The sequence below is a fragment of the Electrophorus electricus genome, chromosome 8 (assembly GCF_041902795.1).
Source record: "Electrophorus electricus isolate QZ-2024a chromosome 8, ASM4190279v1, whole genome shotgun sequence".
Taxonomy (NCBI): Eukaryota; Metazoa; Chordata; class Actinopteri; order Gymnotiformes; family Gymnotidae; genus Electrophorus; species Electrophorus electricus.
This window is the reverse complement of record NC_137504.1, coordinates 30,871,465-30,887,808: the sequence shown is the minus strand read 5'-3', so window position 1 is coordinate 30,887,808 and position 16,344 is coordinate 30,871,465. Positions and strand designations below refer to the sequence as shown.

The 16,344-nt window shown below is 45.2% G+C and overlaps 2 protein-coding genes across 6 annotated transcripts; both read right to left on the bottom strand.

Annotated features, from left to right (window-relative positions):
- Positions 1 to 194: 194 nt before the first annotated feature.
- On the bottom strand, positions 195 to 10,589 carry slc12a9 (solute carrier family 12 member 9). 5 transcript variants are annotated; one of them, XM_035527243.2, is made up of 14 exons: positions 10,446 to 10,589; positions 9,564 to 9,750; positions 9,317 to 9,451; positions 9,026 to 9,163; positions 8,245 to 8,547; positions 7,627 to 7,734; positions 7,261 to 7,372; positions 6,892 to 7,049; positions 6,394 to 6,476; positions 6,185 to 6,309; positions 5,893 to 6,085; positions 4,607 to 4,781; positions 3,890 to 4,036; positions 195 to 2,972 (listed from the first exon to the last, which is right to left on the bottom strand). In XM_035527243.2, exons 2-14 carry the CDS (start codon positions 9,745 to 9,747, stop codon positions 2,140 to 2,142), a joined length of 2,694 nt encoding a protein of 897 aa, XP_035383136.1. In that variant the 5' UTR covers positions 9,748 to 9,750; positions 10,446 to 10,589; the 3' UTR covers positions 195 to 2,139. The 5 variants fall into 5 exon arrangements, with proteins under 5 accessions (XP_035383136.1, XP_035383137.1, XP_081575767.1 ...); XM_035527244.2 differs by lacking the exon at positions 10,446 to 10,589 and adding an exon at positions 10,240 to 10,430; XM_081719642.1 differs by having other exon boundaries at positions 2,831 to 3,091.
- A 737-nt stretch (positions 10,590 to 11,326) lies between these two features.
- Positions 11,327 to 13,920, bottom strand: LOC113586816 (uncharacterized). Its single transcript, XM_027025188.3, has 2 exons — positions 12,958 to 13,920; positions 11,327 to 12,656 (listed from the first exon to the last, which is right to left on the bottom strand). Exons 1-2 carry the CDS (start codon positions 13,616 to 13,618, stop codon positions 11,863 to 11,865), a joined length of 1,455 nt encoding a protein of 484 aa, XP_026880989.3. The 5' UTR covers positions 13,619 to 13,920; the 3' UTR covers positions 11,327 to 11,862.
- Positions 13,921 to 16,344: the final 2,424 nt, after the last annotated feature.

The window sequence follows — 16,344 nt, the reverse complement described above, 5'->3', positions numbered from 1 at the left end:
ATATTTTCAGACAGCCTTTCAGTATGCAGTGAAGCGACCTCAGCTGTTGTGGTTCTAGATGACCAGGTGTTTCAGCAGTTTCAGCAGTGATGATGTGCTTTGCACTTTTTCAAGCTCTGCAAAATGTGGCATTATATATATGCTTTCCCACCGTGTGTGTGTATGAAAAAGGAAAAGCAGAAGATATGACTAAGTAAAATGTAAAATGGAATCTTTTTATTGGGTTCATAGCTTCTTGTACAATGTCAGATGTTCTTTGAACAATACAACAGGATGAGAACTATTTTCAGTGGTTTGGTTGTTTTTGCAATATGAATAATTTAGTACCACATTTATGTTAAGCCTATTACATTAAAGTCCACAAAGTTGATGGCAGTCATCCTATTTTGTGGTTTGGTACATTCAGCATATGTTCACTGTAATTATAGGAGCATATGAAAGTCTATAAGCAAACACAAAGAAACAGAGAAAACCGAACTGTTACTGCACAACGTGAGAGAACCCGTTTTCTATTGCTTGTTCCAAAGCTCAAAATGACATTTTGGCATTAACTGCAAATGCAGAGGACAGAGGCAGCATTGACTAATGGAAAGACACCCTCTCAATCCACAAACACGCCCTGCGTTCCTATCCATCAAACAGAAAAGCAACAACAACAAAAAGCATATTCCCACCGCAGCACAGGCACGTTTATGGAGATGCAAACCAACCCGTCTGTGAACCCAACAAAACAGCAGATCATTTTCATGCCCATCACACGCCAACAAATGGTGAGAAATACAGACAAGAAACGCCAAAAGGCCACTACTCCCTCCTTCAGTTCATACAAGCTTCAGAATGGTCTGGCGTGAACAAGGGGGAGAGAGAGACTTGGAGAACACAGACCTGTAAAAACAGTGTTCGATCAGAAAATGCAACTCAGCCTTGTTTTGAAATCAAGCTGCACTTTTGTAACAGGGTGGAGCAAATATATTTTCTACAATACAGTTAATTTCACTTTTTAATATACTATGATTATACATAACTCTTAACATTTAAACTACGTACATTTGAAAACATTTGAATTTATATTTCATGTGCATTTCTTAATACGATGGATGGGATATGAATTGTTTCTTTATCCAATCATACTATTAACACGACTTACTTAGGTCCTATTGTATTCGTTATCGAGCTATTGTGTAGGAATGCCAAAGTAATCACATAGCTCACTTTGGTAAGCCGAATATTGTTAGTCAGTCATTCTCACTACCCTCAGGCGTCAACTTCTAGCCTTAGCCATGCTAAAGGCACACCCACACCCACACCCATAGACACACCTACACACTGCTCTGGGACGTTTAGGGCCATGAGGAAGGGAATTCCTGAACAGGCTTTAAAAGTAGTCACCTTGAAAAAGCAGCAGGAGGTTAGTCATGTCTAGGAAAACTACTGCTCTGGCACACCAACATGGGGTGAGAAATGGTAACCTGTACAGTGTCATGGTGTGTATCAGGACACGGAACAGTACAGGAATGGAAATGAGACAAAACATTACAATTAAACCACACTGTTAAAGATATACAAAAAAGGGAGCACAATGGAAAAGACAAACTTTGGTGTGTTCGTGTGGGCTACCTGTAGTACACAGCTGGTTTAGAACAATGTTTAGGTCCAAGACAGCATCACACAGAGGTATAAACTTCATCAGACAGCACAACCCTTAAATGTTAGTAGTGCGGTCATCACGACCAAGATTTCCTTTAACCCGTTCACCCATTTGCAACAATAACTGATAAACAATCCACACCTAGAACATCACTTCTCAGCTGTTTATGGTCGTCCCTTTAAAACAAATGCATGCAGTGAATTAAAAACATAAACAAAAATAAATCCACTGCAAGAGGACCAACAGTAAATGAAGAGCAATTTTATGCAGTGAGGTAATTATTAACTGAGTGGCCGATGAGCTGTGTAACATTAACCAGCTTCCAGGCACGTGTAACTTCAGCCAAACACTAGTTACAAAACATGGAATGACTAAAAGGGTACTGCCTTTTATATACCACTTATCTAATATTTGGTTATGACTTAAGACTTATCTAGCAGGAACAGCTCTTTTTAATTCAAGTATGAAAGTAGACACAGACACAGACACACCTAAAGCTCAGTACATGTAACAGGGGTCAGTCCATGAATCAGGATAGTGGGTCCAAGTCCTTGACTGATGACGTCCAGCTGCGCCAGGTACTGCTGTGATTGGCTGGTATTGTTGGGGGGGCAGGGCAGGTAGAGGAAGCGCACGGCAGCGGACAGGCTGTGCTCTTTCAGGAGCGTGTTGACTGCGCGCAGTGTCTCGTCAGCGGCAGCAGGGGGCGCCGACACATCTCGCAGCCTCCGTGCCACCGTGTCCCAGGCCACGATGCGGATGGCGGCGCGGATCCTCAGCTTGCTCAGCAGCTCGCGGAAGCGCTCCTCCCTGGCCAGCCAGCCGCTCTCGCCAGACTCGGCCTCCACGCACAGGAAGACACGCAGGCGCGCCCGCCGCCACCTGCTGGCCATGTTGAGCACGCACGCCATCTGCAGCAGAAACAGGCTGCAGACGTCGGCGTCGCTGCCGCCGCTGCCCGCACTCAACAGGTCGGACGGCCACGCGTCGATCGTCAGGCCCGCACCGTCGCCCTTGGTGCCCACGCCGCCGAGCTCGGCCGGCAGCTGGGCGAAGTAGCGGCCCAGGCACACGTTCTTGCCCATCTTTATGGCGTCGGAGATGATTCCCACGTACTCAGCGGGCTGCAGGCAGCGAGGGCTCTCCGTGTGCCGCACGGGGGGGAAGTGCGCTTGCAGAGAGGGCAGGTCCACGCCGAAGTCGTCGCCAGCGGCGCTGGAGCCACCTGCCGCGCCCTCGTGGAAGGCAGGATCCTGTAGGAAATAGTCCTCTGGGTAACAGTTGTCATAGAAACCCAAGACCAGGGTGTTTGGCTTCATTCCGCCTGTTGAGGATGGGAGTATAGTGTGGGGAGTAGAGCACGGGTGTGGGGGAGGATCAGAGGAAGAAGAATGGATGAACATAGACTTAGCTGGAGATGACGGAGATGAATTTAAAATCCTGCTGAGGGCACATTTCAACAGAACCGAAGAAGACAACAAAGGAAGCAAAAGTTAATGTTGGTTGTTTGACCGCATAACAACAACTGCAAAATACACATATGGTCCTGGGCAGGGCATGCTAAAATGTTGCAACACTCTGAAACCAGGGTTGCCAGATTGGGGCAGTGGTTTCCAGCCAAAATGGGTTTCAAAATCCACACATGAAACACACATGAAAAAAACTGAAAAGAGTTAAAACAAACATGGCCTACTAATAAACTACTGATATCTTAAAATGTACAGATCAATAATTATACATTATGATGTACATTTAAACCTTCAAAGTATTTAGGTTTTAATGCATTTTTATGATAGGAGACACAACCTTTTGCAATCAGAGAAGTAAAGGAAAAACTTGCAAGCAATGAAAGAAGTCCAACTACTCATACATATAAAAACATGTGTACTTTAATAAGCAACGCATCATCAGTGGTCATAAAAATGTCCAGCAGCAGAACTATGTCCACTCTGTCAAGCTAACTAGTACATGGAAGAATAGCAGGCATTAGTTCAGGGTCACTTTCCCATTCTTTCCAATAACTTTGGCTTTGTGAGAGCCTAATGAGAGCCAAAACCGTTAGCCTACCTGATGGATTACTGATGTGGTCTAGCTAATGAATCACTGTATGGATGGGTCTTTTTGACAACTGACTGGATGTGGGGAGAAGGGGTGTATATATATTTTTTCCCCCTCCCCCTTTTTTATTGGATCCCTCCAGTGGGTGGATGTGCAAAGATTTGTGGGATCTGTAGTTCTCACCCAGTCCAGTGATGCGCAGGAGGTGCTGGGTGCCCTGTCTGACTGAGGGAGAGAGGGTGAGGTCCACAAATGCCTTCACACCCAGCTTATCCACCAGACTCAACCAGAAGTTATACTGCTGCTGGACAGGGTCTGCAGGCAACATGTCTGAGAAAGAGAGACACACACACACACACACGGGTAAGAGATGGTTTCTCTGCTATAAAAATGTCCTTTGAACAAGTGAAAACTGACACAGTCATAGGAATCTATCATTAACTATATACTGCCCTCTAGTGTTCCAACACAGAAACTGGGACCCTTTTAACAGGTTCCTACAGGGCCCAGGGCCCAGCTTGGAGTGAACACACTCTGCTCCAGATGTCTCTTTTACAGCTACCAGACCTGGAAATCAAGTGGCAGCCCAATGGGCAAGACTTAGTTAATTGGGTTGAGGGCCCTTGCGCAAGGAAGCTTTCAAGGAAGCTGGATGTGTGGAAAAAGACGTGCATATGTATATATGACAAAAATAAAGGCATTCCATCTGGCTGGGATCTTCTTCTTCTAAACCACAAGGTAGGACACAGTGCTGTGTGTGTGCGCGGGTTCTCACACTGCCACGTTAGACACCCCATAGCAAACAAGCAACAACCCTGCCACATTCTACACTGTGGTCATGGCGTCGTTTTAAGCGTGGCCCTTCTGTTCTGCCGGGGGGGGTCAGGGAGTGGGCCTCACCCAGGTCTCCCAGCTGAACGTGGCCCAGGACGAAGAGGCCGCCCTTCTTCAGCTGGTTGACGAAACGGATGAGTTGGCAGGAGGAGCGCGGGTTGGCCACCATCAGCAGCACCTGTGGCCTCCAGAACTTCACGTGGTCTTTCCGTGAGTCCAGCATGAGCAGGTACTTCCGCACCTTGTGACAAGCAAGAGCCACACGTGCACACACACAAACTTGAAGCTTCAGAATTAAGTGCATACATGCTTGTATGTGTGTGTGTGTATGTGTGTGTGTGTGTTGATCAAGCACATGAATGTGAGGAGTATTTTTTTTTTTAAACTGGGTTGTGCTTTTGACTCTTGCTTGAAGGAAATCTGTTTAGGCCTGTGTAGCGTAAACAGCAGTCAGACATGCAGACAGACAGTAAACCTGGTAAAAAAGTGTCATTTGTCTGTGTTTAGATTTAGCCATTGACATCACTAAGGAAACTTCATATTCCAAAACTAAGTGCAAGACCAATTGCAAATTTCTCCTTTTATTGGGACTCAAACTGTGGACCTGAATAAAGATGGTACATGTATCTGTTACTGTAGGTGTCCATGTATAAAGGTGTGTGAGTGAGAATAAACTCTAGCTGCGGTTTTGTTGTGTGGGCACATCCACGTGTTTACTTGTGTGTGTGTGTGTTTCTTGCAACTTGTTGCCGTTTTGTTGACCATGTGATGGGCATGAAAATGATCTGCTGTTTTGTTGGGTTCACAGACGGGTTGGTTTGCATCTCCATAACGTGCCTGTGCTGCGGTGGGAATATGCTTTTTGTTGTTGTTGCTTTTCTGTTTGATGGATAGGAACGCAGGGCGTGTTTGTGGATTGAGAGGGTGTCTTTCCATTAGTCAATGCTGCCTCTGTCCTCTGCATTTGCAGTTAATGCCAAAATGTCATTTTGAGCTTTGGAACAAGCAATAGAAAACGGGTTCTCTCACGTTGTGCAGTAACAGTTCGGTTTTCTCTGTCTCTTTGTATTTGCTTATAGACTTTCATATGCTCCTATAATTACAGTGAACATATGCTGAATGTACCAAACCACAAAATAGGATGACTGCCATCAACTTTGTGGATTGTGTGTAAGGTGTGCATGCATGTGTGTGAGTGTAAACCTGGTGAAATATGAGAACCTGGCTGATATTGCCTGTGTGTGTGTGTGTGTGTGTGTGTGTGTGTACCTGGTGAAAGATGAGAGCCTAGCTGATATAGAACCAGCTGCTGGTGTGTGTGTGTGTGTGTGTGTGTGTGTGTGTGTGTGTACCTGGTGAAAGATGAGAGCCTGGCTGATATAGCCCCAGCTGCTGGTGGGAGAGCGATAGTGCAGGAAGAGCAGCAGCAGCAGTAACACAGCAATGCTGGCCGATGAGTACACGGCATCGATCACAAACATCATCACCAAGCAACTGAGCATGCCCAGAAGACACGTGTGCCACGAGAAGAGCTGGAACGTAGGCCTGAGAGAGACAGTGAAGCACTCATTCCGCATTCACAGACTGGATCTAAAACATGCATACCACCTCCATGTGTGTGCAGTGGCACCCTCTGCTGTGTACCTGAAGTTAGGGGCGGAAGCCCACTCCAAAGCCAGGCAGGCCAGGTCTACGGCAGCATAGGCCAGCAGGTAAAACACAGTCACCAATGCTGCTATCACATTAAGCTGGCCTGCAAACACTGTACACTGTTGCACGCACACACACAGAAAGAACAGCATTAAGTGGTCATACCATTATACACACACACACACACACACAGAGATCCTTACCTGGACCAGAGCCCAGGTGTACAGCACTGACACCCAGGGGTTTCCAGAATGGGACGTAATGGCAGCAGGAGCCAAGGGTAAACCTGAGAGACAGCACACACACACACACACACACACACACACACACACACACACACACACACACACACACACACACACACACACACACACACACACACACACACACACATATATATATATATATATAGACACAACCCTTAGAGACCAGCAGCAACTATGGCTCACACAATAAAAGATTGATTTTCTTCTTCTCTCCCTCACACTCACTAATGGAGATAAACACATGCATAAATACAAATGCATATGCGGACAGGCACAAAAGCATTCACACACGTGCACAGACACACATACACACGACAAACCCCCCCCCCCCCCCCCAAAAAAAAACACACAAATTTGAAGACACACATATTAACACATGCAAAGATGCAACACAAAGAAACACACGCAGACACACACACACACACACACACTCACCAAAGAGCTTGTCGAGCGCCAGGGCATGAAGGATGCGGGAGGCTCCGATCATGGAGCACATGGCTGCGGAAAGTGAGGCACAGTACACGCCAATGGTCACGAATGGTGGCCACACGTTTATACGCTGGAACACTCCAAATTCATTAATCAACAACAACCTGGATCCAGGAAGAAGGGAGAGAGAAAGAAAGAGAGAGAGAGAGAGAGAGAGAGAGAGAGAGAGAGAGTGTGTCAGTGCTGGCATTTCTATTCTATAATGTCCTATTATTGCCCTTTTTAAAAACGAGACGCCCCTCTCTGTTCTCAGCACAGGTGCTGGGCCACAGCAGCCCCACAGATCTCCCAGCCAATGGGAAACCTGCAGCTCACCTTTCACACGTGGAGCTGACCATGAAGAAGAAGAGAACGTAGACCACCAAGGTGTAGAGCACAGCCATGATAGTGCCTTTGGGGATAGCCACGCTTGGGTTCTTCAGCTCACCTAGGGGGAGGGGGGAGGCGGTCTGGGTTACAGCACACTCATGCACCAGCGCAGGAAGACACTGTTGAGCTGGGTCATAAACCAGGACGTGATTATCCAACCTGAATGATTTACACAGCTACAATGACACTCAATACACATTTATGATGCTTATGTAGTAAGTAATACAAACATCAGCTGAATTATGGTCAGTTTGGAAGGGCGTGAAAAGAGGAAGGTGGAGTGTGTAGTGTGGTGTGTGTGTGTCTGTGTACCCGACATATTTGCTCCTGCCATGATCCCAGTACAGCTGGTAAACATCACAGCAAAGACAGTGGAAAATGACATAACTCTGTTTGTGCTGAAGTCCAGAGAGTAGCCCGCTACCGAGAGAGAGAGAGAGAGAGAGAGAGAGAGAGAGAACCTGGCTTCAAAATGTATCTTGTTATGTGGGATTTGCACCGGTAATTCTCTGTTGCTGATTGCTTTCACCATAAAATCACTATATATTCACTATACAATCCTATATTCATCATACACGGTTATATTCACTATATAATCATATATTCCATAACACAATGGGATTAAAACATCTGGCACTTGCATCATAAGTCACATAATAATAACAATATTATTATTATTAATTATTATTATTATTATTAATAATAATAATAATTATTATTATTATTATTATTATTATTATTATTATTATTATTATTAGTAGTAGTAGTAGTAGTAGTAGTAGTAGTAGTATATTGTTTTTTCTTCTTTATCTTACATTTAAAGTGTAGGTATATGTAGTTTTGTATAGTTAATGTGTAGTTTTATGCAGTTATATGTCGATAAGGTGGAGTTAATGTGTTTTTATGTGCAGCTGCCCAGTATGGACTCACATGCTAGATTGCTGGCGAGCGTGCTGGCGTTGAAGCCCGTGTAGCTGGTGTTGAACACTATGGTGCGGTTGGGTCCTAGCGCATGCATGAAGCTGAACTGTCGCGGCGCCACAACCAACGGGCTGATCAGGATGGAGAGAACAGCGACTGTAACGATGAGGAAGATGACGAAGGAAGCCTTGGCGTAGATGTGGGCGCCCACCAGGCAGACGAGCAGGCAGAGCAGCAGAACAGCAGATGAGTAGAGCACAGAGAACCAGTAACCCTGTGGTAGCACGTGCAGGCCCTCAGCCACGCCAACCGCTAGAGATGGTGGACGGGAGGAAAGAAAGAAAAGCAAAACAAAGAGGGAAAAGGAAAAGAGTAAACAAACAGAACATAAGAGAGATATAACGCATTCCGTCCATTCACAAGATAAACAGGATTATATTACCTCTAAAAATTGTACTTAGCACAACACCACAGTCACTCTTTACACCACAAACGAATGGAAACAGCTCCACTGGTGCAACAGCCACTAACCAAAACATCCTGCAGGTGAAGAAGTCTGAGTTTTGTAACTGCTTTTTTATGAAACAGGAAAACTTGGCAAGCAGCTGGTTTGCGCAGAAACAGACCGCAAGATTTAGCTGGCTGGTCCATTTGTGTGAAAATTTGGAGAGTAGCAGGGTCAAGTTCGGTGACAAAAGCATCACTCTTGTTCAGTCTGCGAAGCTGCACACGGCAACAGCGTTAACCTCCTATATGCGACCCACAGCAGGAGGTGTGACACAACTCTCACCTGCGTCCTGTCCGAAAACGTCCAGGATGGCCTCCACCAGGCCGAGCACGTAGACCCCGCACGCACACACCTTCGCCAGGAAGAACATGAGGCCGATGCTGCCTCCAAACTCCGGACCCAGAGAGCGGCTGATCATAACTGCCGTTCACGGGTTAAGGATCCGCAGCAAAACAGGAATTCTCATACGTTCCTGTAAAATGGCACGTACAAATCATCTGGCAATCACGTACTGAGTTTGGAAAAGGAACGGTTGCACTGGTGCCATAACAACGAACAGGTCGCTAAGGATACAGTAGGCCCCACCCCCCTGCACTGCCCCATTGGTGGAGATGGCACAGATCGAAAGGATCGTCAAGGAGATGATGAAATAGGCCACAGCCAGCATCAGCAGGCCCTGGAGAAGTCCTGCATGACCTACAACAAAGCCTGCAACACACACTCATGTAAATTTACATTTTAGTTTTTATTCTTCTTCTTCCTTTTTTTTTAGATTCTCGTTTCTAATACTCCTATCCGCCCCACCGCAGCCTCCACCTACCTGTACGCAGGAAGAGTATTATACTGAACATGGACAGGATTGTGGGAACCATCACCCCAAAGAAGGTGTTGAGTTTGCGGGGGCTGTCGCCGGAGCTCCGCTCCGCAGCCCCGGGGGAGCCCCGGTCATCCCCCACCACGCTGAACACCCCGTGGCTGAGGAGAGGGCTGCGCTCGCCTGCCATTACCTGCGAACGGGAGTGGCTAAATAAGGCTGATTGCTTTTAAGGAAGACGTCTAATTACAAATATTATTGTCACAGCATTTGATGAAAAACCCATCTTTTTATTTACACTTTTTAATAAGTATTCGTTGTTTTGCCTGTTTAGTTTTTTTGGGAGGGACTAGACTACTAGAATCGCTCAACAAAGCCTGTAAGGCTGAATAAATCAACTGCGGTCCTTTAACTTGTCGACGACCAAGGTTTCATTTTTTAAACTAACAGCTTTAGTTTGACACCTAAAAGGTTGTAGTTACAGTTTCTGTTGTAAAAAAAATTCTGAGTGAAAGGGAAAGGTGGAGCCCGTGGACAGAAAGGAGAATTTAAAACCCGCAGTTGCTGCAACTTTAAAAACAATACACCCAAAAGACACCAACTCGCCGAAAACTGCTAACTTCCGCTCGGTTGAACAAACAAACCCCAACCCAAGAGGAAGCAGAAGAGCCAGTTAACCTACAGAAACTGCGAATGCAGGCAAATCCGAAACCGGCCGTCAGGGCATCTTTAGTGGCAGCGTGGCTCTTTTAAACACCGCCGAGCCTGAAGGGCTCACACCTTTAACGCCGGAACTTTCCCATGCCAGGGCCGCAACAAAAACACAGCCACGCACACCGACCCTACAGACTCCGGGCGTTAAAGTCAACGCGGAGCATGCTTTCCTACCTCACTCTCCCCAGAAAACGACCAATGTGTCAGTAATGTGGGCAGTTTGATGGCATCCCCGACGCCGTTGCCTGAGCCGACTCACTGGCTGCTTGTTTAGAGCGATCACGGGATGCAGATGTGAGCCATGTGACTCTGCGAAGGGGTGGGTGGCGAGAAATGTTACGGAGCCTTCGTGGAGGATGTGGTTGAAGCGACTACAACACGCCGCTAAAAATGATTAAGGTTTAACTTGTTATGAAAATGTATTTTTTACGTGTATTATTTTCATCGATATAAAATAACATCTAAATGTATGTATTCACATGGAGGCATTAAAGAATGTCAACTACATATACGCAAATTATGTGGCAGGTAATATATATATATATATATATATATATATATATATATATATATATATATATATATATATATATATATATATATGAGAGAGAGAGAGTTGTTATGGGGCATTATTTGTTGGGGGTCATTATCTTTTTAATCAAAGCATTAGGTACCGAGGCTTAAAGGTTCAGAAAGAGTTCACATTTTTACTTCCTTCTCCATTTGTGCATTTCAGGAGCTAAATCGGTCCTCGTGGAGAAACTGTCGGTTGAAAACACATGCTGCCTGTTCCTCTTTTCAGCACTGTGTAGTGTTTTTCAGTAAGGTACAGCCACATTTTAGCCAAATTCCAAATAATCACTGGCATTTAATGTAGTTAGTTTGTAGTGTGTGTGTGTGTGTATATATATATATATATATATATATATATATATATATATATTTATATATTAGTTAGTTTGAGTTTAGTAATATTAGCACTTTGTGGCTGTATTTTTCCATACCAAATTAAATCACACCATCAAAAGAACATGTACCGACTCGCACTGCAGCAATGGGAGCGAAAAACATTTAATAATTTTATGACACATTATACACAAAGCAGTCAAAGAGTCAAACATCTATATTGTAGAGGAGTACCGGTGTATCAAACACAAAACTCATGAAAGCTACAATCTGTAAATTTTATACATGACTCATAAAATTTTAAACAAGATGAAAGAGGCAAGTTCAATCTCTTTAGGTGATCACAGACAAAACATTTCTTTGTTACTTAAAACATAGCAATGGATATATATTTTTTTATCTGTTTGGTCCACACATACCCAACCATTAATGCATCTTAATCTGTACCATTGTTTTGTTTTTTGTTAGTTTGATTATGAGCTATTACTTCTTTATGGATGTGGAGTATCTTATACATTCTAACATGTACAATGCAGCTTTAAATGACCACCTACACACTTATACTACTAACATTTCTAGATTTTTGCAACAGCACAACTAGTTTCAAACTGTGCTGTCGAACAAAGGGTTACCCAGGCACTCTTCTCTTAAACTGGGGCAGCTCCCCTACCTCTGGCCCAGGCGTTCAGACTGAATCCAGGGACTGGGAGTTGAGGTGGGGCCAGACGTAGGAGGTGGTGGGCGGGAGCAGGGAGAGGGTGTGGTGGGGGCCGGCCGAGGGGCCTCCACCCCCAACGGCGTTGGCAGTGGGCGAGTGCTTGAGGCGGTGCTTCTTGAGCTGGCCTAGCTCGCGGAAGCAGCAGCCGCACAGAGCGCAGCGGTATGGCCTCTCGCCCGTGTGGATGCGCTGGTGCTTGTGCAGGCTGTCCAGGTGGCGGAAGCGCTTCTCGCAGTAGCGGCATGGATATGGCCGCTCGCCCGTGTGGATGCGCTGGTGCGTTTTCAGGCAGTAGAAGCGGCGAAAACCGCGCCCACACACGTTGCAGCGGTGCACCTTGTCGGCCCCGTCCCGCCGCGGCTCCGCCAGGCCTGCCAACCCCGCATCGCCTTCCACAGGAGGCACCAGGCCTGGGGGTATTTCAGCCTCACCAGCAGGTGCCAATGGGGAAATTATCTGGGGCTGAGCACGGGACAGGGACGAGGAGGAGGAGGAAGAGGAAACCATTGCTGGGTCAAGGGTTGGGGGCTCTGCGGAATGAGGCTCGGGTTCGTCTTCGATTTTGACGGCACCCTGTTTGATCTCCTCGTCAGCGTCCATCACCTGGATGAGACCCAACTCATTAACATTCCCTGCAGGGGCGCCCATCTCGAACTCAAAGTCACCGATGTCGGACGGCTCACCGGGGTCTTTCCCCGCTGCCTCTTGCCCTTCTGGCACTCTCTCAAAATCCTGCACTGTGCTGGCAGAAGCTTTGTATTCTAGAAAACAGAGAAAAAAAAACATATGAATGTGAGAAGACTGACTTAGATCTGATGCTACCCACTTCTGTCTTCATATGGTGTTTCCGAACTATGCGGGTGAGTCCAACCCAAACATGGCTGTCAGACCTGCTATGAAACATTAAATCCCTATTTGCTTGTACAGTGATTTTTGTGTAACCCACAGTTAGGACTATTAAGACTATTCTTGCATAAATTTTAATAAGGGTTTAGTGCATCTTTGGGACGTTAACAGTGAACAGGAAAGCTTTAAATAAACGGCAACATTAGTTATATGCACCTTTGTCGGCTACACCCTCTTCGGTGATGTAAAACTGGTCTTCTGTATCTTCGGTTCTCGGCAATACCGAATCCGTTTCCAGCGGGGCTCGAGAGGTTGCGGTGTCATTCAGAAAAGACGTGCTGTTCACTACTGATGATGTCCGAATCCTCCTCCGGTTGATGCTGCTTCGGGGCCAATCAGACTGCACTGTCGGCAAACAAAGGCCAACGCTGGGCAGAGTTTTGGAATAGTGAACCCTTCCTGACGAACTTCGAAAGGATTTCCGCGCAAACTCTCTGCCGTGCGGGAGCATCAGGTTGCTATCGGGGGCGTCTGCGGGAAAGTCAAACGCAGAGTCGTCTGCGCTCGGGCGCAGCGCGTTTGATCTCGGCTGGTTCTGATTCAGGAGCAAGCACTGTTTTATGTTTTTCTCGGCGGCTGTCATGTAGTAACGCACCGCCTTGAGTTCGCTCTCGGAGACGTCGAGTCTCTCCCGCAGGGTCTGGTTCTCCCGGTGCGACTCCGCGGCGGCGTTACGCGCCGCAGTTAGTCTAGCACCGACGATCCGCGCGGTCTCCTTCAAAACCGTCTCCACCGCGCACCTTACCGCCTGGTCGATGGTAGAGGCGAGTTCGTACTTCAAGAAAGACACACTGATGCCGTCTGAAGCCATGATCATTTGGATGATTTTGCAGCAGAGACAATGCTAGCTAGGTGAGCTAATTTCAGATGTCGTCCAGCAACAGCGGGGGTTCAGAAGCTGGCTGTGTCAGTAGTCTGGCTTCCGTTTTCTAAGTTTGCTTGGAGCAGTTTGAAAGATAACAGTTAATAGGTATACATACAGAAGGTTGACTCCAACATGCTACAGATTTGGCGTAATAAAGAGTTTATACTGCACAAACGCAAGAGTAAACAAACCAGATGAATCTTGCTTATTGTCGAGTTTTCTAGCGTCGCACAGTAATGACGCAGGCGGATTTATGGGAAGTGAAGTTCCGTGCGAATGTGCCGTGACCGTTCCTCAGGTTTTATTTATTGGTCAGTGGATATGACTCGACATCAGGTTGTACAGGTTATATAAGGTTTCCACACCTTACTTGAATCCACTTCACAGTAATAGCCAAATGTCCATTTAAAAATAACGTAGGCATATTGACGCGTACATGAAATGTTCAGTATTGTTTGTATTTTGTTTGCCTGAGGTCTGCCCTTCCCCTGCGCAGCGCCTGTAGTCCCGTTTATTAGTCAGGATGTAGGAGAAATGCAGCAACTATCGCGAGGGCCAAGCGTGTTCATTCTTTCGGGGGTGTGACCTCAGGAAAGCAAATACATGCAAAACCACAGCACTCATCATCACTCCCATGTGAGTTTTAGAGAGTTGATGCGTTAACATTTGTGTCTAAATAAGATTTGTATTTATTAGATTAATTATATACTGTTTTAGACTGTAATCTCTGTATATTGTCACTAGTTATTATTGGACACACGTTATTTTCACCTTGCATTCCACTGGATTTATTTATAATTGTGGAATTATATCTGATATAAAAATAAAATTGCAATCAAGAAATAAAAAGTTAAATCAGAAGTTAAATCAATAAGTCAGTCATTCACATCGGTTAGTGAGCTGAGTATTTATTTGTTTTATTGTGTTGTCAGTGTAGCCCATACTGTGTGTGGCCATTCAATCTAAATCATATCCTATCCCAAGACAAACTCTACTTTCCACAGAGCAGTTCACACCACATCATCCACTACTGAGTCCCTTGACTGAGGTTGAGTATGTCTACTTTGTTATATATGATGACTGATGTATCAAGTCCAGTATTGGCTGCTCACCAATACATGTGATGCTATATCATCATGTATGTGATGTAACTCAGTGGTACATTTATCATGAACACATGAATTCATTCATTCATTCATTCTTCTGACTGTTTGTGTCTGCGAGCAGAATATTATTTAATTTTCTTCAACCCATCTACTACACAGGCAAAAGGAAATACTTGTTATATGTCTAACTAAGGCAAACCATAGCAGGTGCACTTTATTAGAATTCATCTCTTTGTAGCTTTGCTCACTCCCTCGGCATGTAGGTGTCTGTGTGTGGATGTCTTGGCTCTACATTGGCCGTGAGTGGCCAACCACACCAGCTGCTGATACACAGCCTTATGGTTCCTGATCTTTACACCTTCAGACATTGATTAATACACACACATGTGAGAGTATCAAACATTAGTGGATGACTAATTTGAAAAGGAGTGTCAGTGAGACAATCTCATACAATCTGGTTGAGTCAAATTTGAGAATAACAAGTATTATCTCAAACAAGCTCTGCTTTAGGACAATGTCTCTATGCAGTTGTCACAGTACACGTTAAGGCTGGCTGAGTCAGGGTTCACATTTAGATGTCTGGATGAATTTATCCGAGACATTGTTTGTTCCTCCTTCCCCAAATACAGGATATGGTTCATAGTTAGGTAGGCTGAATTAGTTATATACGTTTTTTTGTCCTTCTTCTTTCATGTCAGAGCTGAGCAGGTGGGTATCTGCACTGTCTGACGGGACCCCTTCCTGTGTCAATGCCCAACCAAAACACTATGGACTACACTGAATCACACAAAATGAATATGTCACCACAATTATCGCTCCCACTGCCAAACTCTTTAAATTTGCAGACTACAACACTGAATTACAAAAGAAATGGCAAAATGGTTTGTTCAGATTTTTTAAACGTGTACGCTCCTAAGGTTTCGAAAAGAGTAATAGTTCCCTCTAGTGGTTCGTAAGTGTAAAAACAGTGGTTCTTTACACCTACGAACCACTAGAGTTTACACAGCGGTATGGTTCCCTTTTTGAATTTTAGAAATGTATTCATATGTTCACTTAAACAAAGATTGACTCTGATCCCTAACTCTGATCATCATCATCACACTCTTTGCCTCCTCTTTGCTGAGCAGGGTATGAGAGGAGACCTGCTATGTATAAAAGTGTACAAGTATTTAAATTCGTTTTTTTAATCACTGTATTTATGTGTATATGTGTACATAATGTCATGTATAAATGTTTATTTTAGAACCTGTTTTTTAAATGTTTATTTTGTATTTTTCATCAATACTGCAACGTTTTTGTGTATAGCTGTGTTTATGTGCATGCGTGTGTGAATGTGTGTGGTCTCTCTCTCTCTCTCTCTCTCTCTCTCTCTCTCTCTCTCTCTCTCTCTCTCTCTCTCTCTCTCTCTCTCTCTCTCTGTGTGTGTTTTCTTGCCTGATGTTTTCACTGCGCGTGGGACTGGTGTATAGATGTTCGTGTTCAACCCTCCAACCATACGCCACTTGCTTGGGCCTCTGCAAATGGTGTTGCTAGGCAACCTATCCTCAGCTACTACGGTCCCTGACGGGGCCT